This window comes from Gorilla gorilla, chromosome 6 (assembly GCF_029281585.2).
Source record: "Gorilla gorilla gorilla isolate KB3781 chromosome 6, NHGRI_mGorGor1-v2.1_pri, whole genome shotgun sequence".
NCBI lineage: Eukaryota > Metazoa > Chordata > Mammalia > Primates > Hominidae > Gorilla > Gorilla gorilla.
Window position 1 is genome coordinate 131,421,981 of NC_073230.2, and position 27,443 is coordinate 131,449,423.

A 27,443-nucleotide genomic window follows, 5' to 3' on the forward strand; every position below is an offset into this window, starting at 1 on the left:
TCTTTCTAGTTGATTTCATATGAGATCTTGGGCAAAGCAGGTAACTGCCCGAGTTTTCCCATTTGTAAACTAGTACTATTACTTGGTTCTGATCGCTGTGAGGCTCATAGTTTTAAAAACTATACCATTATAAATTATAATGATGATGCCTGATGATAGTAATAATAACAAAAACAACAATGTAGAGTAATTATCATTTACTGGGTGCCTAGGATATGCCAATAGTACTAATAATTTACTGAGAGCCTAGGATATGCCTCAATGCAGTTTTTTTTTAAATCATCACAAAAACATCTTTCATTTAGGTGTCATAATTGTTTTAGAGTTGAGGAAAAAACTCAGGCTAAGAAGGATTTACAATTAATAAGCTAAGATCTAAATTCAGAACTGATCAATTTAAAAGCCCACTCCTGTTCACTTCAGTGGTTCTTAGTTGCTGATTCTGCAATAGGCAAGCTCATCATGATGTGAAGTTAATAAATATGGTTTTTGATGATATAAAGACTATTTAAAAATACCAAGATGTACCAGCTATATAATAAAAGAACAAAAGAAGAACTTCCTGGTTTTGGCAATGAAAGGGCCCGCATGATGCAGTACTGTTTTTTAAAAGTTGAGACTAAGATAAAAATAGAAAAATACTATATTCTTGAAACCATTCTTCCAAAGGTTTTCTACTTGCACAAGATAAGTCATCTGGGCAGTAATAAAGCTGGAGCTAAGAATCCTCAAAATGCTTTGTATACATAAGGAGAACTCTGGTTATTTTACTTAGGGTACAATGTCACCAAATGATTTACTTAGGGTAGAATGCCACCAAATTATTCCTGTCCCACAGATTATATACGAACTACATTAAACTAGTGTGTTTTTTCTTTTTAATTGACATTATTCATCACAGATATGCTAAGCTTAGCTTACTAGCTTAAAAAAACTCAAATAAAAAAAAACAGTATTCCTCAACCAACGATGATAAATGCCATGCAGTCTAAACACATCTGCGCAGAACACAGCCCAGGCCATGCACCAGCTAACACACCACCAGGAAATAAGTGAGGAATACACACGTGGACTCATATAAAGAAGGCATCCACGAAGCAGTAGAAATGTTAGGAATCTGTGGAAGATTAAGAGGCAGACTTGGAACTTTTGGAAGAGCTACATTGGGAAGACTGTTGGCGATATTCCTGTAAAGAAACAAACAACGTGGGAAGGGACCACCATAAGCGATAACTACAGATGGCCATGTGTAAAGTCATAAGGTCAGGGTTGAAGAGGCAGGTGCTCTACGGACACTAGGTAAGATACCTACTTGACAGGCTGCCATGTCTCCTGCTCAAAACCTCTGTGAATTGACTGGGCGATGGAAGACTCCATGAGATCCACATAGCGGACAACCAAGGGTACAAAGATTTCTTGCAAGTGTTTGTGAAATTTTCCATTACACAAAAGTGCTGAAATAGCCAAGCAGAAACAGTGTTTGTCAGAGGGATAATATCAGACATTTGGAAAATATGGGCCAAAAAAAACATGTTTTCTGAGAGAGTCTGACACAGAAGAACTGATAAAATGCAGATGAGAGTAGATCATATCCCCCATATTGAATATCATATCATGGAAATTGATCAAAAAGTATAATTAGCCTTCTATATATGGCTGTCAAAACACAAATAGATTATCTCTCTCTAAAATTCTCCTGGCAGGTGGTATGTTTTTATTTTCTAAGAGGTTTAACACATAGGCACATGACCACTCGCTGGAAATTCAAGGGAGCTGCCAGCTCCCCTGAAGGTCCTGACACATGTAAATACAGCAATTAAGCAGAGTTACAATCTCTGTGCTATGCTGTGTATCACAGAGGAGCTAAACCTTCTCAATTCTAAGAGGTAAGCTTGATGACTTGTAAAAGCTATTCTTGTTCACTAGGAGGGTGTCTGTGGGTTTGGGAATATCTATTTTGATTCATGAACATTATAGTTATTTGTGGATTTTCTTTTTAGTCATTCAATTTTGCATATCTGTATTTAAAAACAGCACGACATGGATTTTTTAGGTTTCCATTTGTCTTTAATAAATGGTAGTATGGAACATCCTACCTGAAGTAGTGACAGAAATCTTAGAATTTGTGCTGCAAGGCTGCTGGGCAAGGTACACTCACCTTTTTCAGGCGATGAATGTTTTCTATGCAGATGATACAATTTTATTAAAATATAGGTGAGTATATGCCTAAGTTTCACCATTAAAAAATAGAGAATCTATACGAAAACAGTAATGCTAAGTAATATTTAATAAAGACTTTATTTTAGATGACAGTACTATAGATTGTAAATATTTCTCAAAGAACATGTCCTAAGCCCCATTGTGGCCCTCAAAGTGAAAATGTGCTGATTTAAAAATATACTCTGTGGTCAGGAAAGGTATTCCTGAAGAGACAGAAGTATCTTCCATGGAAGACTTAAAGGGGAGGTTTCCAGGTAGAGGGAACAGCTAGCAAACAAGTTTTGGGGAGGAATAAGCTTGGGTCTTTGCAGAAAGATGAAAGGCCAGAGTAACTGCAATAGACTGAGGGAGGGGGAGGGGCAGCCCATGGCACGGTCTAGATCCTAGGACTGAGTAAGGAGTGTTGCTCTTAGTGGGTGTGATGGGAAGCTTTATGATGCTTATGATTATGCAGAGGAGTGACATGATATGATCTCTCTGGCTGCTGTGTGGAAATGGAGTAGGTAGCCAGGGGTGAAAACAGAGAAAAAGGTTAATACTCAGTTGTTTACTGCAATAGACTAGGTAAAGGATGATAGTGGCTTTGACTAGGGTGAAGAGGTAGAAGCTGGGGAAAAGTTAGTAATCTCATTCACTTTTATGGATTTGAATAGCTATATATGCTTATAGTTACTAAATCTAATTACTAGCAACTCCAATAGCAGTGTCTTATAAAATATTCACTGACAACTTCCCACATTATCTTCTTCAGAGCAAAAACATCCCAAAAGCCTAATAGTGTTTTAGATCTTGTCAAAGTACATGATGTTTATCACTGTGGCATGTATATGAAGATGGCTTCGATATGTTACTTTATGCGTTTCTGAAATTTCTCTGAGGCTGGACAACTACAGGCACATAAATTGGTGTGGGAAGTAATTCTAAACACAGAAGGAAATATAACAGATTTTTTTTCTACCTCTAATTGATATGGGTTAGTATTTTTTGTGGTTAAATACTCTTTTCCCAGCTCAGCTATATGCTAAAACATTTCCCATTAAATTGTGAACAATAATCATAATTAATGATAGGTGTCTTATTTAGGAGACTTATGTTATCTTAATGATGTTTTCATTAGCACACTGAAAGAAGCTTTATTTATTCCTGGAGATTCAATCATCGAGCTAGAAGGTACTATAGCTCAAATAATTCAGTTACTTTTATCAAATGCCACCTAAATAAGCATGCTAAACTTTAAGGATAAAATATTCTCACTCAAACCATCTAATTCACTGTAGTATGCAAATTAAAAAATATACTGATATCTGAATTTATTGGGTCTCTACTTAAGAACTCTCATTCTCTTCTTCCTCCTCCTCATCCCTAGCATATTTGGAGTACCAAGCACTATGTGAAGTGCTATATGTGCCTTATCTCATTTAATCATCATAGAAACTCTACGAGGGAGGAATTTTTTTTTTTTTTTTTTTTTTTTTTTTGAGACGGAGTCTCGCTCTTGTTGCCCAGGCTGGAGTGCAATGTCACGATCTTGGCTCACTGCAACCTCTGCCTCCTGGGTTTAAGCGATTCTCCTGCCTCAGCCTCCCGAGTAGCTGGGATTACAGGCACATGCCACCATGCCCAGCTAATTTTTGTATTTTTGGTAGAGACAGGGTTTCTCCATGTTGGTCAGGCTGGTCTTGAACTCCCGACCTCAGGTGATCCACCCGCCTCGGCTTCCCAAAATGCTGGGATTACAGGCGTGAGCTACTGCGCCTGGCTAGAACTATTTTTTTAAACTTATCAATAAGGTAACTGAGGCATAGAGAGTTTAAGATACTTGTTTAAGATCATTTAGTCATTAGTAGAACCAGGATTTGATAGAAAAACTCCTTGTTAACCCTATAAAACTACCATTCCTCACTCTGACAACCAATTAGTCATCAAGACTGGTGTATTTTATATCCTTAATATCTTTCAGTAAGTTACTGTGCTCTCTTCATCACCACTGCTGTTGCAATAGTCCAGCCCTCTCATCTCCTGTCTTGATTAATGCAATAATAACCTAACTGGTCTTTAGGATCCTAATATTTCCTCTGCCAATCCATCTTCTCAAAATCATAAGCAGAGGGGCTTGCTGAAATATGAAACTAAGAATGTCACTCCTAAAGATTATAATCCTTTAGTGGATCATTATGACAAGCTTCAAAAGCCTGAGCATGGTATGAAAGCTTTCCAAGACCTGTCTACAAGTTACTTCTCCAGCTCATTTCTGTTGCCTTACCTTTCATTTCCTGTGATACAGTCATAATGACTTTCACAATTCAATATACACCTGCTCCTCAAATCCTTTCTAGAAATGCTTCCTTCTGCTGTCCCCTTGCCCAATTACTGGCTTCTCTTGTTTACTCTCTACCCTGGACAGGTTTCCACTGTGGTTCTTGTCATACAAGTGGTCTTCTCCTGCTGACATATTTCTTGCTGACATATTTCTCGCTGCCTACAAGGATGTAAGGTTCTCAAGGCAGGAACTATGTCTGTATTCTAAGTTCCAGAAAAGTCCCTGGCTCAGAGCAAGTAATCAAATGTTTGTTGGATGAATGAATATTTGAATGCTAAGATTATTACATTATTATTGTATTAAATGGCACCTATAAAACCTATTGAGGCCCGTGTATACGCCTCATACTTTGTATAAAATATATAGCATTAAATAATACAGCTATAAGTTCTATTTTTAACCCATATGTACAAGATCAGACTGCTAAAAATTCTAATGAATATAAAAGTTGGTTATTTTATGTTTCTTATTTTAATGAATGTGGCAAAGAAAGGATTTTCTCTGGTCAGTTATGAATCTTGACAGCAAATGATTATATCCTGCAGAATTTAAAGAAAATGAAGATTACCTATATTTCCTATGAACTACAAAAAATCTTAAATTCTAGCCAAAAGTTTGCTCAGAATTCAGCAAAGAGTTATTTTTTATTTGAAAAAAAATTAGAAACCCACATTTGAAAATTTTAGAAAATTGGCAGTATTATTTCATTGGTAATTAGAGAGAAAGGGGAAGGAGGGAGTGGGGGAGAAATGGGGGAGACAAAGAGAAAATGATGGAGGGGAGAGGGAGAGGAGGGGTGGCGGAGGGACTAGAGGAGAAAGAAAGAGAAATACACAAAGAGGGGGAAAGAAAGGAAAGAGAATATTTGGTTTCCAAAGACAAGCTACAGAAATACACCCTACACTACACTTGTCTATGTAAATGTATGCTCCTTCCTTAGTTGTCCATATGGCAGCTTGCATTCCACTCCTATCAGACACTGTCAAAAGCCCCTCTTAATATGTAGCCTGAGGCATCAGAGTAAGTGCTTCTATCTTCTCCATATGGTTTAATAAGGATAGGTTATGATTTGGGGCTGTCACCTGTCCAAATCAAGCCTTTACAAAACACCCATTACAACAGTTCATTGTAAGAGGCAAGTTCTTAATGCGGCCACATCCAAGAGCACTTCTGACACCATACTCAAGTATGAGAGAGTGAAAAGGGCTGCTCAGAATGAGTCTCAAAAAGTGATTACCGCCTGAGGGGAAAGCCAGCACCTATTTTTCAGATAAAAAAATAACTTTTTTCCCGAAAAGATTCCATGTTTCCAAATATCACCTTGTTAGAAAATAATGAGGCATCAATGACATCGAGCCCTATGGTACAATTAGAAATGGCAAAAAGAAAACAAATGGCTTAAATATAAGCTAAACTCAGGATGCAATATGCCCAATTATTTTGAAAATCCCCGATAATAAATTAGTGTTGATTATTTTCATACGAAAAAGCCTCTTACATTTACAAAAGTACTTGTCATAGGCTTTTAGTAGTAAGATTTCAACAGAGAATTTAAATTTAAACTATGATCCAATTAATAACAATTACTGAGACAATAATCACTGGGTAAAATAAAGAATAAGCAAATAAAAGAATTCATATATTGTTTTTAGGGTAAAAATATGCTGCTGACTCTTGAACCCATATAATCCAATTTTATAGTGCTCATCCTCTTCCAATTAGCCAGCTTTAGTGGATTACTAGAAAGAATGATTTTTCTCCTCAAACTTCTCATTAGGCATTTCAGAAGGAAATGGGTAATTCATGACCAGCAAAACAAACAGACAATACAAACCACAATAAAATCAACAGACTTTGCCATAAAACAATTATTTAAGAGACTAAAAATTATATCAACCCTGAGCAATGCAAGCACAGTGGACTAAGAAAATTAATAAGTCGCTCTCCATGTTGACAAATGCATATAATGAAGACCTCCATCACAGAAACAGAAAATATGAATATGGCCTTCAGGAGAAAAGCCAGCAGAACTGCAGTCTAGAACAGCATTATGTAAAAGGAAAACACTCTTCTCTCTCTCTCTCTCTCTCTCCCGCCGCCCTCCCCACCCCTCACCCCTTCCTCCCTCCCTGAGATTTAGGAATAGCACCCAGCTAAGAATCTGGCACATTAAGTAGGCACTCAATAAATGTCTGATTATTGAATAAATATCAATAAAAATCTACCTCCTAAGGGAAAGTCCAAGAACATCCCATTTAAGTAGACTAGGAAACACACTGGATTCTATTGTCCTTTTAATTAAAAATTTGATAAGTAATTTTATATTTGGTAATATTAATGTATACATTAACTAGTATAATAACCCCTAAAACCATACCCAGTTCTTCCTTTTCCCTTGGGGCACTTGCTAATATATATTTATACACCTATACATCTACCCAGGGAGAGAAAGTAACAAGAAGTGATAGAACACAGCTGTTAAAACGTTTCTTACTTTTTGGGCAACAAATCCAAATTTAAAACTATAATGAAAAAATTTCATAGAATGGTACACATAATTTGAGTTATACTTCTACAATCTACTGCATCAAGTTATTTGTGTATATATGTGCGTATCCTCCACTAGATTTTATGTTTTTCAAGGGGAGGAATCATTTCTTATTTATCCATGTATTTGCAAGGGGCCTAGGATTTGTAAATTGTAGGCATTAGGCACTTGTTTCTTGTGAAACTAATTCAGAAAAGCTTAATTAACCGAAGCTTATAAAGCAAAGATAAGTAAAGAAGTCTTATGGTCCAGCAGTCCTCATGCTGTTTTTTAAATGAAATTACGTAATATTAAAGGCAAATAGAAAAGTCTGTAATTTTACTCGAGCTATGCATAGCCTTTTAATCTTTGAGTTAATGTCCCACAATACTTGCCCCATCAATGGGAATGATTGAGTACAGCTATATCATGATCGATAACTCTCTCAAGGGTGGGTTTCTTTTTTTTTTTTTTTTTCTTTTGTTTTTGAGACGGAGTCTCGCTCTGTCACCCAGGCTGGAGTGCAGTGGCGCGATCTCGGCTCACTGCAAACTCCGCCTCCCGGGTTCACGCCATTCTCCTGCCTCAGCCTCCCGAGTAGCTGGGACTACAGGCGCCCGCCACTACGCCCGGCTAATTTTTTGTATTTTTAGTAGAGACGGGGTTTCACCGTGGTCTCGATCTCCTGACCTCGTGATCCGTCCGCCTCCGCCTCCCAAAGTGCTGGGATTACAGGCGTGAGCCACCGCGCCCGGCCAAGGGTGGGTTTCTTGATGCCCATGGTTTTCAGAAGTTACAGGTGTTCCTGTTAATCTGTTACAAGAAACACACTGGCATTTTAGAATAGGTGATTATCTTTAAGCCACTAAACCCTATGAAAATATAAAAAGCAGATTAAAATTTTTAAATAGTCTACAAGTAGGAAAGAAACTAGAGCAGGCAGGGCACAGTGGCTCATGCCTGTAATCCCAGCACTTTGGGAGGCCGAGGCGGGTGGATCACTTGAGGTCAGGAGTTTGAGACCAGCTGGACCAACATGCAGAAACCCCATCTCTACTAAAAATACAAAAAATTAGCTGGGTGTGGTGGTGCATGCCTGTAATCCCAGCTACTTGGGAGGCTGAGGCAGGAGAATTGCTTGAATCTGGGAGGCGGAGGTTGTGGTCAGCCAAGATCACGCCATTGCACTCCAGCCTGGGCAATAAGAGCGAAACTCCATCTCAAAAAACAAAACAAAAACAAAAACAAAACTAAACTAAACAAAAAAAAGAAAAAAAGAAATTAGAACAGTACTGTGGAATTCAAATGAGGGGAAAAAGGTAGCGACTCCTTGCTTTTATATTTCATTTACCATACTGGTCAGTAAAACAAATTCTGACACACCATTTTGAATCCAATCAACTCTGGGGATTAGAGTTAAATACATTCTCACATTTTGGCCCTTATTTCATCATTTGTAAAGTGCATACTTATAAAACTAAGCGGGCACGCACAGATTTGCTGCAATCTAGATGTTATACCCTTTCTGCATTGTCCCTGGTTTATGTATATCCAGATATATCTATAAACACCAATTCGTGAATTTCAGATGAACAGCTCATTTAAGCACTTGAAAGAGAATAACACGCAGGTGTCAGCCTTCCATATTTCAAAGCTTGAAGATTAACCTAATATACAATATGGTGACCTAACAGTCCTTCATTTGAAAGAAATCTGAAAAATAATCTCTGATACAGCCTAAGTGTGAGAATAACCCAGCAGGATTTCCACCTCTTCATTTCTTAATGAGTTTTTTGATAATGAGAGGTGACTTTGCCAGTCACTCTGGGCTCTATTATGGCTAATTTGACTCCACTTCACTCTCCTTGTTAATTATTAACACTAGCCTTTTTATCCTCATGAGACCACATTCCAATTTTTCCTTTTTCGATTTTTATGAGCCCATCTTTACGAAGGTGAAAGTCTTCGAGAATAGGTTTTCACTTAGTGTAGAGCAGGAACATTTATTATTCGTTTAGGCAGAGATGCTGTGACATTGATTATATAAGCACGGGTGTTCTTTGGGATGACTTTAATGTGCTAGCAATGTGAAAAGGCTGTTAATTAAAGAAGCAGCACCGTGGTATTTTTCAGTTGGGAACCAGTTCCCAATAGAATGGTCATTTGCCACTTGCTAGCATATCCACAGATTAAAAGGTGACTAGCTCCAAGGGTTTGCCTTTCAGTAGTGCTGAAAGAAATGATTTGTGCCATTTGCAGATGGCTTTCATTTGTCAGAAGCGGTCACTTGCCTTATCTATTATTGACAGAACAACTATGGAAATAGTGTGCAAGGGTAGAATCTATTTGTACTAGCTTTATAGTCACTCAGTATCATTGAACCATCGTGCCAATTACTTCATTATGAAAACATTTATCTTCCCTCAATTTGAATACATCTCTCTTTCAAAATTATTTCCTTAGATACCATTTAAACTGATTGCCCATTAAATTACCTATTTAGTAGGGGAGTAGATTGGGGTAGATGAAGGCAGGATAGAGAGCAAAGTGAGAGCTTGGTCTTTTTTGGCCAGAAATGGAGGCTGACTTTGTTTTCATCATCAGTCTTGCTCTGGGAGTCAGTGAGTGAGTCTGTGAGGGGTGGGACATTGGGGACAGTTGCTAAAATTGTGGTGCAGCTGGTGCTCTTCCCTTGAGGAAAACCGCATTTCATCTCCAAGGGTTCTCCACATTTCATCTCCAAGGGTTCTCCAAGCTATGACTTTCTCTAATCATGGCTAACTGTAAGGAAAGGCACACACCCCAGACAGATGTTTTTTATTTTTTTCTCCTTAAAATAGAAACCGAATTTGCTGTCTTGAACCTTCCCTCACTAATTACTTCAGTCTCTAGAAGTCTTGTCACAGATGGTTCCTAACATACATGCTGAAACCACACATACCTTTATCTGATCCTTTCTGTACTCTTTAACCAACTCCTTTCCTCTGCCCCCCCAACACAATGCCCTTATAAATATTTCCTCATTAAAAAATAAAAGTTCAAGGACTCTCTTGTCTTCCTTAAAAAGATTATATTATTTTATAAATGCCCACAGAATCTGCTTTTTATACAGTGAAATGAGACTGAACTGGAGACCCAGTACTCAGGCTCTGACTCATCTCTGTCCTTAACTCCCTGCGGTCAAGCCCACCGCCCAAGTTCCTGCCTCTAGGCATTAGGTTTCCACAGCTAGAAAATGAAGAGTTTTGTTTAAGATCCCTTCCATACTCCAAAAGATAAAAAACTATTTTTAAACATCGAAGCATACAAATTTTAATCTAAGGAAGATAAGAAACCAATTAGGACGACTGAATTATTCATGAACCACCCCCCAACTCAGCTATAAAGTTTTCAAGCCACTAATTAAGTACAAATTCTAACTAATGTCTCCATTAGTTTGAGAGGTCTTAGTAATTTTAAATTTTGGGAAAGCAAACATAAATATGCAACATTACTAGTAATAAATCACAAACTGTTTAAAAATCTAAATATAATTAGCAGCCTATTTTGTGTAACGCACACACACACAGACTGATGCCAATGTAAGCAAGCACTGTTTTTCAACAAATTAATTCCCTTCCTAATATTGGACATTCAGAGCTCTCTGTCCTATTACCTTTGGCTAGTTAAAGTTGTAATTATTTCGAATTTAGACAATAACTCTAATTGGGTCAACATGGTAAAAACTGCAATGCCATGGCCGCAATGTAAGAATTTCTTTTTCTTTCAAGGGGTACTAACAGAATAGAAGTTCAATATTTTCCCATAGTTTTCCAAAAGGACAATTTGGGGGCAGCTGCAGGTTGACATTAAACATTTGAATTGAATTCACCAAATAACTCAGTATCTAAGGAATGTAATAAAACAAACACACAATTATTAACAATGGTCTTCAGTATCACCAAGGGTGATATTAATAGCTGGAAGAATGATGTTTTATCAGCTACTCAGTGGTATTGATTTTGGATGGAAACTTGTGAGTTTGGGGTAAAAGTCACTGCATTTTATTTCAGTTCCCCAGATCACACCACACTCTCAGTACCAAAAGGAAAGTATGACACTGGGGAACTTTTCTGTTTACCTCTCTACATGGAGGAGTTGTTTTTCTCAGAAATAATTGAGGTTTTCTAAAATCTGCAAATCACCATAAAATAAAAGCCAAGATCTAGACTTACCCTCAAAACTGAGTGCTCAAAAGAGATGAGTACTAAATGCTTCTCTGTTTTGACGGAGTACGGTACAACAAAATAACACAAGATGATATGTAGTCAATGTATAGAAATAGTTAAATCAGGAGAGAAATATAAAACATATTTAATATGTGAATTAAATATTTGTAAATATGATTGAAAATTACTTTATAGTTATAATTATGAAAATTATGTAGTTTTATTACCCCACAAATTTACACTTGCATTGAAAAACCTCTTCTTAAAAATAAATATGAAAAAATATTAATTCACTGGAATTAATGATATTCCATTCATTGTAGATAAGTAATTCCATTCATTGTAGATGAATGAATATTCCATTGTAGATGAATGGAATATCATCAAAAAATATTAATTCATTGTAGTAGAAGTTCTCCAACAAAACTTCCAAGAAATCCACAACATATTTTGTTTTCTCTATAAAATAAATTACAATATTTTGAATAAGTTAAAATATTCATCATCTTACCTAACTGCTTGATGGTGAACATTAATAATGCCTCGTTTTTTTTATTATACTTAAAGTTTTAGGGTACATGTGCACCATGTGCAGGTTAGTAACATATGTATACATGTGCCATGCTGGCGTGCTGCACCCATTAACTCATCATTTAACATCAGGTATATCTCCTAATGCTATCCCTCCCCCCTCTCCCCACCCCACAACAGGCCCCAGTGTGTGATGTTCCCCTTCCTGTGTTCATGTGTTCTCGTTCAATTCCCACCTATGAGTGAGAACATGCGGTGTTTGGTTTTTTGTCCTTGCAACAGTTTGCTGAGAATGATGGTTTCCAGCTTCATCCATGTCCCTACAAAGGACATGAACTCATCATTTTTTAAGGCTGCATAGTATTCCATGGTGTATATGGGCCACATTTTCTTAATCCAGTCTATCACTGTTGGACATTTGGGTTGGTTCCAAGTCTTTGCTATTGTGAATAGTGCCGCAATAAACATACGTGTGCATGTGTCTTTACAGCAGCATGATTTCTAATTCTTTGGGTATATACCCAGTAATGCGATTGCTGGGTCAAATAGTATTTCTAGTTCTAGGTCCCTGAGGAACCACCACACTGACTTCCACAATGGTTGAACTAGTTTACAGTCCCACCAACAGTGGAAAGGTGTTCCTATTTCTCCACATCCTCTCCGGCACCTGTTGTTTCTTGACTTTTTAATGATTACTATTCTAACTGGTGTGAGATGGTATCTCATTGTGGTTTTGATTTGCATTTCTCCGATGAATAATGCCTCATTTTAAAATAACCCCCAAAATACATCTAAGTATGTTTGATTCTTCAGTTTTCATTCAAATAGAGAAAACAGTGTTAAAAAATATCTTACATATGGCCGAGCGCGGTGGCTCATGCCTGTAATCCCAGCACTTTGGGAGGCCGAGGTGGGAGGATCACGAGGTCAGGAGATCGAGACCATCCCTGGCTAGCACGGTGAAACCCAGTCTCTACTAAAAATACAAAAAAATTAGCCAGGGGTGCGGTGGCGGGCGCCTGTGGAGGCGGAGCTTGCAGTGAGCCGAGATCACGTCATTGCACTCCAGCCTGGGCAACAGAGTGAGACTGCATCTCAAAACAAAACAAAACAAAACAAACAAACAAAAGTCTCAAAAACAAAACAAAACAAAAATACCTTACTTATTCTCATTTAGGGGACTTAATGCCTAATATATATACTTATTTTTGGCAGCAGGTTTACTGTTATACATTTGTCTTAAGATAATATTAAAAACCTGACTGTAATTTCATAGCAGAAAATGAATGATGACAGAAGATTGGGAAAGAAAGACAGTCATTCCACGTTGGCTAGCTGGCAGGAAGGAACCAAATTGGAACTTAAAAATTGGCTGAGGGCCAGGTGCAGTGGCTCACACGTGTAATCCCAGCACTTTGGGAGGCTGAGACGGGTGGATCACTTTAGGTCAGGATTTTGAGACCAGTCTGATGAACATGGTGGAACCCCGTCTCTACCAAAAATATAAAAATTAGCTGGGCGTGGTGGTGCACGCCTGTAATCCCAGCTACTTGGGAGGCTGAGGCATGAGAATCGCTTGAACTTGGGAGGCCACTGGGAGTGTCACTGCACTCCAGCCTGGGCGATGGAAGAAGCTCTGTCTCAAACAAAACAAAACAAAAAACCGGCTTAGGATAATTTGCAGAATGAATGATTCGCATATGGATAATTGCATGTGGTTTTATTAACAACCACTGAGAGCAGGCCTTATGGTTGAATCTAAGGTAGGAATTGTAAGCTTATAATAGCATCTTTGGAAATGAAATTGGATAGGAGAATGAATAAGACTAACAAAATCTACAGTATTTATCGTGTTATATGTGAGTTATCATCTTATTTAATGCTCATTGACAATGACACTGTTGGTGCTATTATTTTCCTTCTTTTATAGATATAGCACCTAGAGTTTGGAGAGGTTAAGCTATTGTCAAAGGTCAAGTAGTAAGTGACAGAGAGACGTGAATCTGTCTAGCACCAAAGCTCATGTTGTTAATTACTCTAACATGATGCCTCTCTTACTAGAACAGAGGTTTTTAACCTGGTGCCCTAAATTTAGGATGTCCATGGAAAGTACAATATTACAAACGATTTCATGTCTATGTGATTCCCGCCCCCCCACCAGTTTTATCACAGACTCAAAGAGGTGAACAACCAAAGGAAGTTAAGAAAGACTAGACTAGAGCCATGAACAAAACCAATAAAGATTTTTCTTTAAACAAAGACAACTACAAAAACATGAGTTTAGGTTTACAACCAGAACGATATAGCAGTGGCCTTCTGGGATGAGAGCAGCAAAAACACGTGCAGTTTTAACATATAAAACGTTCTAAATAAAGTATAATAAAAAAAAGTTCCAAATGTATTAACAGTGTGAAGAAGTTCCTTGGAGAGTCAGAGCAGACTTGGGCTGCAGGAAGACAGGGAGGAAGGAAGGAAAGCACCTCTCATTTGGGTCTGGGTTATTCAGGTCACATGGTGAGCACTGTGTTCTTCTGAGCACCACACTCCAGAAGAACACTGAGAAATGGAGTGAGGTCTATTCAGGGTAAGGTGATGAGAATGGCAATGGGCACGAAAACCCTATCGTAAGACAGAGTTGTTTTATATAGGAATAAAGAGTAGCAGAAGAAAATACATGACAGAAGACAACTGTTGCATTGATCAAAGAGAATGGGTCAGAACCAGAGGTTAGGAGGAGGCAGAGTCCACCTTGGTGCATCATGACAAGAATTTTATTCAGTAGGGAATTAGTGACTCCATGGTCACTTCAAGTGCTGAAACAAAAGTTGTCAGTGGTAACCAAACTTGAGACTAAATGAAACTTAAAAAAGCATCACAGGAAAGGCCTAGGAATCCGTATGTTAAAATCTTGATAACAAACAGTTTGTTTTGTTTGCTAGAAGACCATCTACCAGAATGACTGTAAAATTTATTATTAAATTGAGAATAAAAGTATCAATAGAGAGCTTTTACATTCTCCTTAATTTCTAAATGTTGAATGAGCAAGTCATACCACACAGCAATATCTGCCTATCATCTATACAAATGAACCAACTCTCAGGCCAGCAATATTACCGCAATGGACTTAAGCAGGAGCCTTAACATAACATGATTTCTACAATAATGAATTATTAAGGTCTTTCAGAGATGTAAATGTTCTCAAGCACTTTAGAAATGCCAGCCTTTGAAGATTTTCAGATTCATAAGGTACAATAAAGTTCATAAAGAAGGGTGCCTAGGTTATCAGACTTCAGTGAAGGTAGGAGGATGCAAATGAGAGGACCTTCAGAGCCCACTGGAGTGTGGGAGTCTCCCCGGGCTCCCTTAGTCTCTGGCCTGACATAATCGGGCAGGCTGAGCAAACCTAAATGTTACCCATGCGAACTCTTGTCAGGCCGGTGCGAGGGCAAAGTAAAAATACATTCACATTCAACATTCTCCCACCCCTCCCCATTTCACATATGAAAGAAAACGCAAATGCTCACTGTCATTTCGGAGGAAATTATTAAGCAGTTGGAAAAGAGGAAAACTATCCCAGGAGTCTTGCGGTTGAGCCTCTAGTGCAGTGTCCATATCCACTGTAAATAAAGCCCAAAATTTCTCTGCATGTTCAGCCAATAAATCAGGCCACCAGGCAAATGCCTACAAAAGGATAAAAACATAAAGGAGAAAAGTAGATTACTTTTTAGAAACATGCACAAGTACTGTGCCAGTTGAAAATATTTTATACCATGTCTTAGTTTCACAAACAGGTATGATAAACAAAATATAATAGTTTTTAACCTGAGAAAAATTTTATAGGTACACATTAAAATCATACATTTGGCACTGATGAATGAAATAGAAAATAGAATTAAAATGTACAAGGACATTTATTCCTTTATAAAAGAAATACATGATTAGTTTACAACATTTAGAACATATATAAAACAAAAAAGAAAAATTATTTGTATCTCATAATTTAAACATATCTATTCTGAATTTTTTGGTGTATTTACTTCCAATATTTCTTTTTTTTCTGTGAATGGAAACATTAAAACATTTGGTATTACACTTTATAAGATTTTCCTGTGATTTCACTTTTAATATAATAGCATAATCTTCTACTATAAGGATATACTGTTTGTTTTTTTTTTTTTTTACCAATTACCCTATTAAAATGGCTGTTTTCAATTTTTTGCTATTCTCAATGATAGCGTAGTGAATATTTTTACATAAATATCTTTGAATATAGCACTGATTATTTCCTTAGGAAAAACTTCTAATAATTACTGGATTAATGGGTATGCATTTTAGAGTCTTCACACATTGCAAATTGCTCTTTATGAAAAGTGTTTGCTCACATCCATTCTCCATTCAGCAGCCAGTCATCATTTCATTTATTTTTTTGAGACAGGGCCTCACTCTGTCACTTGGGCTGGAGTGCAGTGGGTTGATCTCAGCTCACTGTGACCTCTGCCTCCCAGCTTCAAGCAATTCTCATCCCTCAGCCACCCAAGTAGCTGGGACCACAGATGTATGCCACCATGCCCAGCTAATGTTTTTGTATTTTTAGGAGAAACGGGGTTTTGCTATGTTGGCCAGGCTGGTCTCCAACTCCTGGCCTCAAGTGATCTGCCGGCCTTGACCTCTCAGAGTGCTGAGATTACTGGCGTAAGCCATAGCACCTGGCTTCAAATATGAATTGGATTATAACAGGAAAATACAAACCACAAAAAAGGGGATTGCAAAATTTTGACACACTATTTTCTTAAGAACTTTCCATGTTTATAAAAATTTCATGTTTCACATTTATAGTAAATATGGCCTTAAAATAATAGATATAAAATAATAATCAGTAACTAAAAAGATTGCCATGTAATTAATTAGCAGATGGTAAAGGCTGACTTAAGGAAGAACAGCGTAGTATAAAATAATAGATTTGAGAGTTGGGGACATTTTAATGCCTGGCTCAATGCTGTGACCAATATATGAATGTGAAAACTGGTTGGGAATGGTATGCATGATGAAAATTGAACATACTGTTTTTTTGCATATATTACCTTTGAATATTTTTTGGTTAAACATGTGATAAAATGGGTATATGACATAACGTAAAAACACACAAAAAAGTATACATGATTTCATTACACAGATCTTGCGCCTATCTTTTGTAGCTATAGTGGTGACAAAAGAAGAACCTGAGATTCTCAACTCTGAGTAGAGCAGCACAGAAAAATGCAGTCCTGCAAAGAGACATTTTCAAAATCTCACTTCCAGTTCACAGCCAATATCTTTGCAAAAGGTTAAAATTAAGAAAATAACAGTCATGTTAGTTCAGGTTGTTTCAGGACTCTGAGAAAAATTCCTAAAGGTCTTCTTAAAGTTAACTTGGAAGACAGAGCCAGGATGAGGAACGAAATAAAATTGAATACACTTTTTTTTTTTTTTTTTTTTTGAGACGGAGTCTCGCTCTGTCGCCCAGGCTGGAGTGCAGTGGCGCGATCTCGGCTCACTGCAAGCTCCGCCTCCCGGGTTCACGCCATTCTCCTGCCTCAGCCTCCCGCGTAGCTGGGACTACAGGCGCCCGCCACCACGCCCGGCTAATTTTTTGTATTTTTTAGTAGAGACGGGGTTTCACTGTGCTAGCCAGGATGGTCTCGATCTCCTGACCTCGTGATCCGCCCGCCTCGGCCTCCCAAAGTGCTGGGACTACAGGCGTGAGCCACCGCGCCCGGCCACACTTTTTTTTTTTCAAAACAGCTTCAGGTTGGCAAGATTTTGCCATCAACTGGAAAATTTCATTGTTTTGCAGAAGTATATATTTATATCTCAAGTTGTACTCCTGATGATGCTATTCTTAATGAATGTAAGCCAATCTGTGACGAATGCCTCTTCTCCTAATGATGGCTAAAGAACGCTTTAAGCAATCACTGTCTTTGAAAAATGAAAGCAACAGTTGCAGTTAGCTTGAGAATACAGGGTCTTGTCTACAACCTGTCCCCTTCTCTTTCTTGCCATCCCACCCTGGGTTGGTAGGAAGATGAGGGGCTGTATAATTCCCTCCCTAGGGTATTACTTCCTGTGGGGTGGCTGAGGTTCAACAGCATCAAGGTCTCCACCAGGGAGGAGAAAACCTCCCTCAGAAATGCATCCATCTACAGGGTACTAAACAGAAGTCATGATTATCTGGGTTAAAGTTCTTTTGGCTTTAATGCTAAGCTACTAATTAGTGTAAATGAGATGGCAGAGGCAGAAGGCAATGTTTAATTTGCTTAAGAGGGAAATATAAAACAAACCTTGATTTTAAGTCCTTCAGCTTAAAAAACTTACTACTGGCAGGGTGCGGTGGTTCACAAGTGTAATCCCAGCACTTTGGGAGGCAGAGGAGGGCAGATTACCTGAGGTCAGGAGCTCGAGACCAGCCTGGCCAACATGGGAAAACCCCGTCTCTACTAAAAATACAAAAATTAGCTGGGGGTGGTGGTGTGCACCTGTAACCCCAGCTACTCAGGAGGCTGAGATAGGAGAATCGCTTGAACCCGGGAGGTGAAGGTTGCAGTAAGCCAAGATCGCGCCACTGCACTCCAGCCTGGGTGACAGAGCGAGACACTGTCTTAAAAAAACAAAAACAAAAACAAAAAAAACTTATACAGGATTAATAATACAAATAAGCAATACAAATATTCGGCAAGCTGACAATACTTGGAAAGCCTTTTTTTTTTTTTGTAGTAAATATAGTTTACAACAGTGGCAGGTAAAAATGAACCCTGAACCTAGAAGCAGAGTACTGAGCTTTTGAGCTTAGTGATGATACTTGAGTGATAATGGTCAAATCAGTTCACTGGGTGGATTCTCATTTATTTATCTGCAAATAGGCAATAACAATACTTGCCCTAACCTCTCCCAGTGTTGCTGTGAAAATCAAATAAATATAAAAGTTTATTGCTGTGCAAATGTAATAATTGACTACTGCAATCAGTAATTACAAATATGTGTTGACTACCGCAATCAGTAATTACAAACATGTGTTGAAATTCATATAAATCTTATGTGAGTTTATGTGTTTTAAAAATAATGTCCAACACAAATTAAATGGTGTTTATGTGCCAAGTACTGTTCTAAAGGTTTTATAAACATCATCTTACTTAATCCCCCAAACAATTATTTCAGGTAGATTGTACAATTATCCTTACTTTATAGGTTAGCAAACAGAGATTAAATAACTTGCCCAAAGTCATACAGTTGGTAGATAACAAAGCAATGATTGAATCTAAGCCAGCTGGAGCCTAGAGACCAAGTTCTTACACATATAGTGTCTTCTTAAGGGAGGCATATAGCACACTGCCTATCATCTCTCTCTCTCTCCATCCATCCATCCATCCATCCATCTACCATCAGCAGATCAGACCACTGTTAGTATCTTTTGATTTATGGCCTGATTTCTTTATATCTTTTCTACTTTTTATTAAAACCTGAGTCCTTTGATTACTTTTTTTTTTTGAGGGGGACTCTTGCTCTGTCGCCCAGGCTGGAGTGCAGTGGCACAATCTCAGCTCACTGCAACCTCTGCCTCCCAGGTTCAAGTGATTCTAATGCCTCAGCCTCCCAAGTATCTGGGATTACAGGTGCCCACCACCATGCCCAGCTAATTTTGTATTTTTAGTAGAGATGGGGTTTCGCCATGTTCGCCAGGCTGACCTTGAACTCCTGACTTCAGGTAATCCACCCGTCTCAGCCTCCCAAAGTGCTGGGATTACAGGTGTGAGCCACCGCACCTGGCCTTATTACTTTTGCCCTCAAAATATAATAAAAATTTATAACTTAAAACAAAAAAGGAGGATGGCTGCCTAAATGAGCAAAAATAGTGAGTCTGACTTTGAAATACATTTTGTGCCTATTTATTCCCCAAGACAAGATTAGTTTGCAGTTCTGTACTTTGTTGATAATCCTAAAGGTTCTGGAGACAATCCGGTGTCTGTAGTATCCCCTGCCCCTGCCACACACATACACACATACTCACATACACAGCGACATGATTCTGAGGGCCATATTCTAAAAATATTTAAGTTCTCTTGAGGGACAGACGAATGAACAGGTGACACCTATTGTCTAACTAATCATAAGTTTTTTACAGCTTCCGTGATTCACTGATAATCAGGTTCATAAACATAGATATAGCAATAACCAAGTTGAGATGATGAGCTGAAAATGCTCCAAAACATGAGAATGTAAAGTATTATCCTCATTCATATATATTATAAATCAGTAAATAATGAACAAACATTTTTGGTAGAGCATTCATGCTCATGCAATTGGTTTTGACAGTCACTGCTGAAATGGGAATTCTACTTCTATACCTGAGCTGTATACAAGCTACTTGATGGTCATCCTCTTCCAAGATGACGGACATTTGTTGGTCCAGAGGCTAATATAACTTTAAATTTGAACCCATCCTAAAAAAGATTTATCTCACTGACTATCCAGATAACAATGTGTAATTGAGGTCATTTCAACTGCTGAGACTATTGTAATCTAGTTAGTCGACAGGAAATCGATTTTGTTCATGGTTAATTCTTTTGTATAACCACACCTTAGTATATTCCTTAGGCATGCATGCCAGTTGGAGAGGAATAAGGGTACACACAAACAAAAATAAATTAAAAAAATCAAATACACTTTCTCTTTACATTAGAATCCAACCAGAAGCAGAATTTGGTTCAGATACTGATGTTTAGGGGAATGCACATATGCACAAATACGTGTGTTCACACTGAACTCTCACTGTCCAGGCTCTTGTTGAAGCAGCCCAGCAAATGAATCAACCATTTGCAGTGAACTGAGAGCTGTCTGCATTGCAAATACCAAATTACTGCCAAACAACCTTCTTGCCCAAGGTGGAATGGATTTGGTGGATGACATCGTATTTAAAATATTTTAAGGATCTTAAGTCAGTATTTTGCTGTAATAATAAGCAACCAAGTAACGACTTGAGTCGTGCTCATATTTTTCATGATCCCTCCCTCTCAGCCCTTCTACTGATATTCTCCGCACTCCATCCATCCCCCTTAGGCAGAGTCCTTGGATATATACCAGAGTACAAGGAAGGAAGAGAATGACAGAATGGAAAGGGACATCACCAGGTTTGCATTGTGATCACCACGCTATGCATCTACATCCCTGTTGTGATGCTGTGGTTCAAATCTGTCAGCAGAACTAAGGCAGGACAATCACTCCTGCAATTCTACTTAAATTGCAAAACAGCAATGTGGTTTATTGGAAAATGTCCAGGTCTGGAGCCTGGCCTGAGTCTTCACCCAATCACTCACTAGCTGTGCACCTGTGGTGAGTTGCTCAACTTTCCTGGGTCTGTTTTCTTATCAGCAAAATGGTGTGTGTGGAGGGGGGCATACTGGTGAGGGACTATGGCTTTTTCAGCAGGCATCTGACACCTCCTAGCTCTGTCAAAGCAAGTGGCTTTTAGATGTAGAGTTGTCAGATCAGTTTGCCTAAAATATCTGGTCAGAGATGGTCTGGTCACTGAAATGTGGAGACAGCCTTAAAGATTTTCTGGAAAGGAACTTAAACTATCTTTCTAAGGAGAAAACACAGGAATTCTGCAGAAAAGCCTGAGAAGAGAGGTTGAGAGGCCTTCAAAGAGAAGGGAAAACTGCCTGGTAAGTTACTGTCAAACATCTGAAGGACATGAAACCTGCTTAACTGAGAAATTGTTGAAGGATAGAAACAACCTCTTAGCCCTGTAAAGTAAACTGCCACTGTGGAGAGAGGGAGAATGAAAATAAAAGGAGCTGACATGCGAGCCACTTGAAGGTCTCTTTGAGGCAGATACATTAACCTCCACCAAGGGAGCTGAGCCAGGTGCTCTTTCATGGAGCAAAGGAACTCTAGCTTGAACATCCAGCAAAATAAGTATCAGTGCAGAATGCAGTCCACCAATTCACTCTGGAAGTCAGTCTGGAATCAGACCAATTCACTCCCCAATATTGTTCAGAGAAAATGTGAGATTTTCTGTTTCGTTTTGTTTTTTAAAGGACAAAAAACAACCAAAGACACAAACCAAATATCAACATCCCTTCAGTCATGTTTTACTTAGACGGCCATCAGTAACTATGCAAGCAATTATTAATAATATACATAAACAAAACAATATAACAAAAATTAGCACATTCAAAGAAAAACAGACATTCTGTAATTTCAAAGAAAGGACTAATTGGCTTTAAAATGGACTACAATCAGAGTAGATTGTATTTTAAATTCACATAAAAGAGGTATCCTATGCTAATAAAATAGTGGAAATCATTTTACTCACCTCTCTTCCCTGAGGGTTTCCAAGAATTTGGAAGCATTGCAGAGTAGAACAATTGCCATAGTGTTACAAAACATCTTTAAAAAAGGTCATCATAATAGTCCTATATTTCAGTATCTCATATAGTGATATTTATGAATAATGATTATCTCTATTTAATAAAGTCAACTGTATTTTGTGGATTAGTAAATAAGATATACATTTTAATAGTGTTTGGATACATTATACTTTGACAAGCATTTTAGTGATTGCAAGAAGTATAATTAACATTTAATTTTTAGTTTTTGTAAAATGTTTGAGAATAAAAGATATACCTGTTTTGCTGAAATATATACTGCAATTGAATATCCAATTATTAATAGATTTTTTAATTCAAAAATCCTAACACACTGACAATAATGCCTTTTAACAAAAGACAAAGACAAAACATACATATATTTTATCACATAATCACTTTCATTGTAACATAGCTGTGTTACCAGCCTAGAAAAGAACCTCCTGGGAATTCATTTCAAATTATTGAAGCAGCTGTTTCTTCAGTTTAAAATAAAATATCCATAACAAGTTCACACATGACAGATGCAAGCTAAAAACTAGATTCCACAGTGTGAGCTAAAAGCAGATGTTTTGAATGATCATATTTATAACCAGATATCATATTTATAACCAGATACAATAAATCTTAGTTACCTATAGTAAGGATTCATGAGTACTCTTTTCTATGAATTGGCTTAAAATGTAGTTCCTGTAGTTTCTTAGATTTTTTAGAACTAGGCTTCATTAAATACAAAAATTCTGTAAACTCGTATGTATTTGGTCATTTTTATTCTTGCTCATTTCATGTGCTTCCTCAAGAATAAAAGCACTGTCAGGGCACTGACATTTATTATATTTATTTAATGCTACACATTCTCCCCACCCAACTCAAAGTCAGAAAACTCTTTCATTTTTGTTAACAAACTCATGGCTATTAGAAAGAGTGAGAATTTTAAGTCTCAGAATGAGCAGTTTGCTTGGTGAAAAGCCACTCCAGATCTTTAGTGAATGTTAACATGTAATTAGAACTTTAAAAAATTATAAACAATACAGGTTTGATTAAAACTTAATTCAAAAAAGTGAAAAGTTCGATGTTGAGAGTGAAAGCCTAGAGTTATCAACCATACGCTTATGATTGTTTTCTACTAAAGTTTTGTTTTATAGTGTGTCACAAATTTCCCCCTTCCACGTTAACTTACATTTCTAAACCAAAGCAATCATGGCATAGGGGGAAAAGCACGTGATGCAGCATTGTAAGACGGGTTTGTGTTCTGTGTTTGCCTCTTACCTGTTACACATTTGGACTGAAGGCAATGCAGGTTGATTAATTATAGGACTTTTCTGTAGCCCTTGCTGTTAACTAAATGCACTCAATGTTAACTAACTGCCCTCAATGAAAGGCAGGCAAACTATTTATGGAATTATGAGAGAAACAGAGTGAGATTTCTTTCCTTTGTTACTGCAGTCTTGCTATTACCAATGAGACAACAAATACAGAACCAAAAAAAAAAAAAAAAAAGAAAAGCCCAGTGGAAATTACCCCTTGGTTTGGGAAATAAAAATATCTTCTTGCACAATAGCTCTGAAAGTTGCCTTAGGGTCATTGCAAGCCCTCTTGTGGTCATTAACTTTCCCCCTTCTTCAATAACTGATGAGCTAATTTCTCATGGCACAGATCCCATCAGTGTTTGTTGTCAGGAATAAACATGAAATTATACACACACACAATTGCTTTGTAATATATAGGAGTTATGTTTTTAGAAAATTCACATATGTTCTCATGTGTGAATGTGCAATGGGATGTACAGTGATGCAGTGAAACACTGCTTATCGTTGGTGCTTATTCATTAAACGTTCAGATATGTATCAAGACTATGGGCAGGCCACTTATTCAGTGTAGCCACAACCATGATGAAGCCTTACATATAGCTTTATACTACAGTGAAAACAGGTCATCACCTCTGCATGATGCTCTTCATTCTGCTGTAAGACTTCTATGCAGAGCTCTGCCAGATGAAGAATCTCTTCCAGCTTTCTAGCAGGAGATGCCTGGTTCATGGTCTCTATATGAAAAAAAATCATAATCATGTTACCTTGAAAATAAAAAGCCAAACATATTTGAAGATGTAATGATGAGACTAGAATGTTGAAATAGAATGAGAAGTAAGAAATACAAGAAATACAAATGAATACATTATTTAGACAAAAAAAAAACAGTTCACCAGATTGCAGGAAATATTTCACCCACAAAGCAATGACAGGGAACTGCAAGTGTTTTGCCATTTAATATATAAGAACAGGTGCATCAGCACATTAGATGCTCAACTTCTGCAACACACAAGTTATAATTCTCCTCAAGGTCAGCGACACAAAGAGAGCAGATACCACAGTCTTTTCTTTCTCTCTGTATTGTATTATCAGTACAATACCATTCTCACCACATGAGTCATTCCTGGCATTAGCAAAACCCATGCTTTTTTGTTGCTATTTAAATTCCCAGCCTGAAATGTCTATAGTTCATGTTGATCTTAAATTCAAGAAGTACAAAGTCACCTAAAACAACTCTGACAGCTAGCAATTGACTGATTTCCTCCCTATTTCCCAGCCACCATCCCACCCCAACTTTCCAACTGAGGGGGTTGTGGGGGAGGAAGGCAGAAGTGTTCTTTGAAGCTGAAGGTTCTTTCTGCAGTAAGCCGAACTGGTATAAAAAGGAGAGACCACAATAAGATTAAGTGCAGTTACCTGAAATTCTGCTACAGAGAAGGCAAAGTAGTTATTTTCTAAGATTCAACAAGCTGGTGGAAATTAAAGAGGCCCTGTGTAATGAAACTGTTTCAAAACAATGTAAAGATCAGTTCCCAATAAGGACATTAAAGATAAATGTTGTCGGGGATTCATAGGCTCTTTCTCTTTGCTCAGCAAGGAGGTTGTGAGGAAAGAAAATCTAATTTTCAGTAAAAGAGATTCTTCTGGGGAACTTAAAGGACATTTTTTTTCCTGCAATAGTTTTCCCTTGATTTACTTCTTCCTAAAACCTCAGCCTTAAATTTGGAGGAGACACTTTCATTTGCTCTGTTCTAACGTATTCCAAAGGATGTACAATGATGCAGGGAAACACTGCTTATGATCGGTGCTCATTCATTAAATATTCATTATATACTCACTGTAGCTCAGACACAGTGCAATGTACTGATGTGGGGTTCACATCCCTCAACCCTCAAGCCATATACACTTCCTACTATATTCCCCTACAGAATGGAAAGCCATTGCTCCTCTGTGACAAGGTTCAAAAATTACAGTAATTCTTTTGAAAAATCAGTGTGAAACACCAAATAGTCAAGTGTGCCTACAATGTTGTTGGCTGTAGGAAGTAGAAGGCAGTATGAGACACACTTCCAATCTCAACTCAGAACCAGAAAATCTCTACTGAAAAGATCCATAGACATGAATGATCAAATGTTTCATCTGTTTCATGAACATTTCAACATCCTCAAAGAAGCATGAAGTCAAGGAGGCTCATGACTTTGCATGACAACCTACTTAATTTGGGGGCCGCTCTAGCTGTTCTAATTTTGTCAGGAAGAGAAGGCCCCTAGGAAAAGTTTGGAAGCAACATGAGGCAAACCTATTGGTGATGCAGGAAATGTGAGGGAGGACTGCTGAAAGCAGGTCTAGGGGAGACATCGGGGGAAGGTAAGCCTGAAGCATGGTCTTAGAAATAACAAATGACCTGGGGAAGAGGAGGAAGAATTTTTAGAGAAGAAATACTGTATGACACAGATGAGGTGCATTTTGGAGGAAGGTGGTAATAACAACCATTAGAAATGTTACAGTTTCAGGTGGGCAGATCACCTGAGGTCAGGAGTTCGAAACCAGCCTGGCCAACATGGTGAAACCCCATCTCTACTAAAAATACAAAAATTAGCTGGGCCCGGTGGTGGGCACCTGTAATCTCAGCTACTCAGGAGGCTGAGGCAGGAGAATCGCTTGAACCCGGGAGGCAGAGGTTGCAGTGAGCCAAGATCGCACCACTGCGCTCCAGCCTGGGTGACAGAGGGAGACTCCATCTCAAAAAAAAAAAAAAAAAAAAAGTTACATTTTCTTGAGAGCCAATTATGTGTCAGGCACAAGCCAGGGCACTTCCCATGTGTTAGCACACACATTTTCCTAACGGCTTTTTTTTTTATTCATGTAGCTCACAGATAAGGAAACATGCTCAAAAAGATAAATGCAACAGCTAAAAAGCAGTGAAGGTGAGACTTGAACACGTGGGCTCTCGTACTTGCCTGGCTGGAGAAAGAATGTGCTAAGAATGATGGGTGATTATGGGAGACTTTAAGTAAGATAATAAGTAGACTAGATGACTATATCCTATGAATAACTTGGGGCAAATGTTTCTTAGCAGGGCCTCAGAATAAATTAATTTTAGGAAAATGTATTTGGTGGTTGCGTCCAACAAGGATTGGTGAAAGTGTGTGATATGGATCCTGAGGGTCTGGTTTAGTAGAATAGTGAACTATGGAAAGATGATAGTAGGAATAGAAAAGAAGGGAAAGATGCACAGACACTCCAAAGGAAGAATTTGTGAGCCATTGTTGAGTGGCTAGAATTTGCAGGCCAGAGAGGAGTATGACTCTGAGGTTTGGAGACCTCATGGCTCAGAGAATGATGATGTATGGTTGATAAAGTTAGGCAATGGGTCTTCAATGGACCATCCCATATATTTTAGCACTAATTACATTGCCACATAAGTGTGATTTAAAATAAGTTAAATATTCTAAACTAAAAAAAATTGTGCATTGTAAAATCTACAAACATGCAGAGTTAGGCTATCTGAATCTTTGCCTGACAAACTGCTACTCTGCTTCAAGATTCTACTTTAATGCTACCTTAAAATTGGACCTTCTCAGAGTTCTGGGTCTGAATGAGTTGCTCGTCTCTCTGAGCTCCCCTATTACAGGCTCATGAGTCTGTTGCTAAACTGTACTAGATCAAAGTCAGTAACTGAGTCTCATTCATATAGTTATCTTGTGCAGGCTTTGGACCATGGCAGGTATTTAATGAATGTTTACTGAGAATGCAGCAGAATAATTATGGGAGGAAAAGAATGTTAAAAAATTCAATCAATACCCCCAAATTTTTAATTTTGCATGCGATTCCAAAGAGCTCATCTGTATCTAATACATCAAGGGTGGATAAGAGAGCATGCTCACGATAAAACGCAGCTGTAGTCTGAGAACACTTCTCAAATAA

The 27,443-nt window shown here is 38.0% G+C and overlaps 1 protein-coding gene across 9 annotated transcripts in view; it reads right to left on the bottom strand.

Annotated features, from left to right (window-relative positions):
- CADPS2 (calcium dependent secretion activator 2) overlaps nucleotides 1–27,443 on the bottom strand; it is a 568,074-nt gene that overhangs the window by 73,930 nt on the left and 466,701 nt on the right. For 5 of the 9 annotated variants that reach the window (XM_055347443.2, XM_055347438.2, XM_055347437.2 and 2 more), the window contains 4 exons: nucleotides 24,147–24,250; nucleotides 15,331–15,487; nucleotides 1,313–1,454; nucleotides 1,068–1,187 (listed from right to left, as the gene is read on the bottom strand). In XM_055347443.2, coding sequence (XP_055203418.1) covers nucleotides 1,068–1,187; nucleotides 1,313–1,454; nucleotides 15,331–15,487; nucleotides 24,147–24,250 — 523 coding nt within the window. The remainder of the gene's footprint in view (nucleotides 1–1,067; nucleotides 1,188–1,312; nucleotides 1,455–15,330; nucleotides 15,488–24,146; nucleotides 24,251–27,443) is intronic. The other 4 variants (XM_019031559.4, XM_019031557.4, XM_031013041.3 and 1 more) reach the window with 1 other exon arrangement.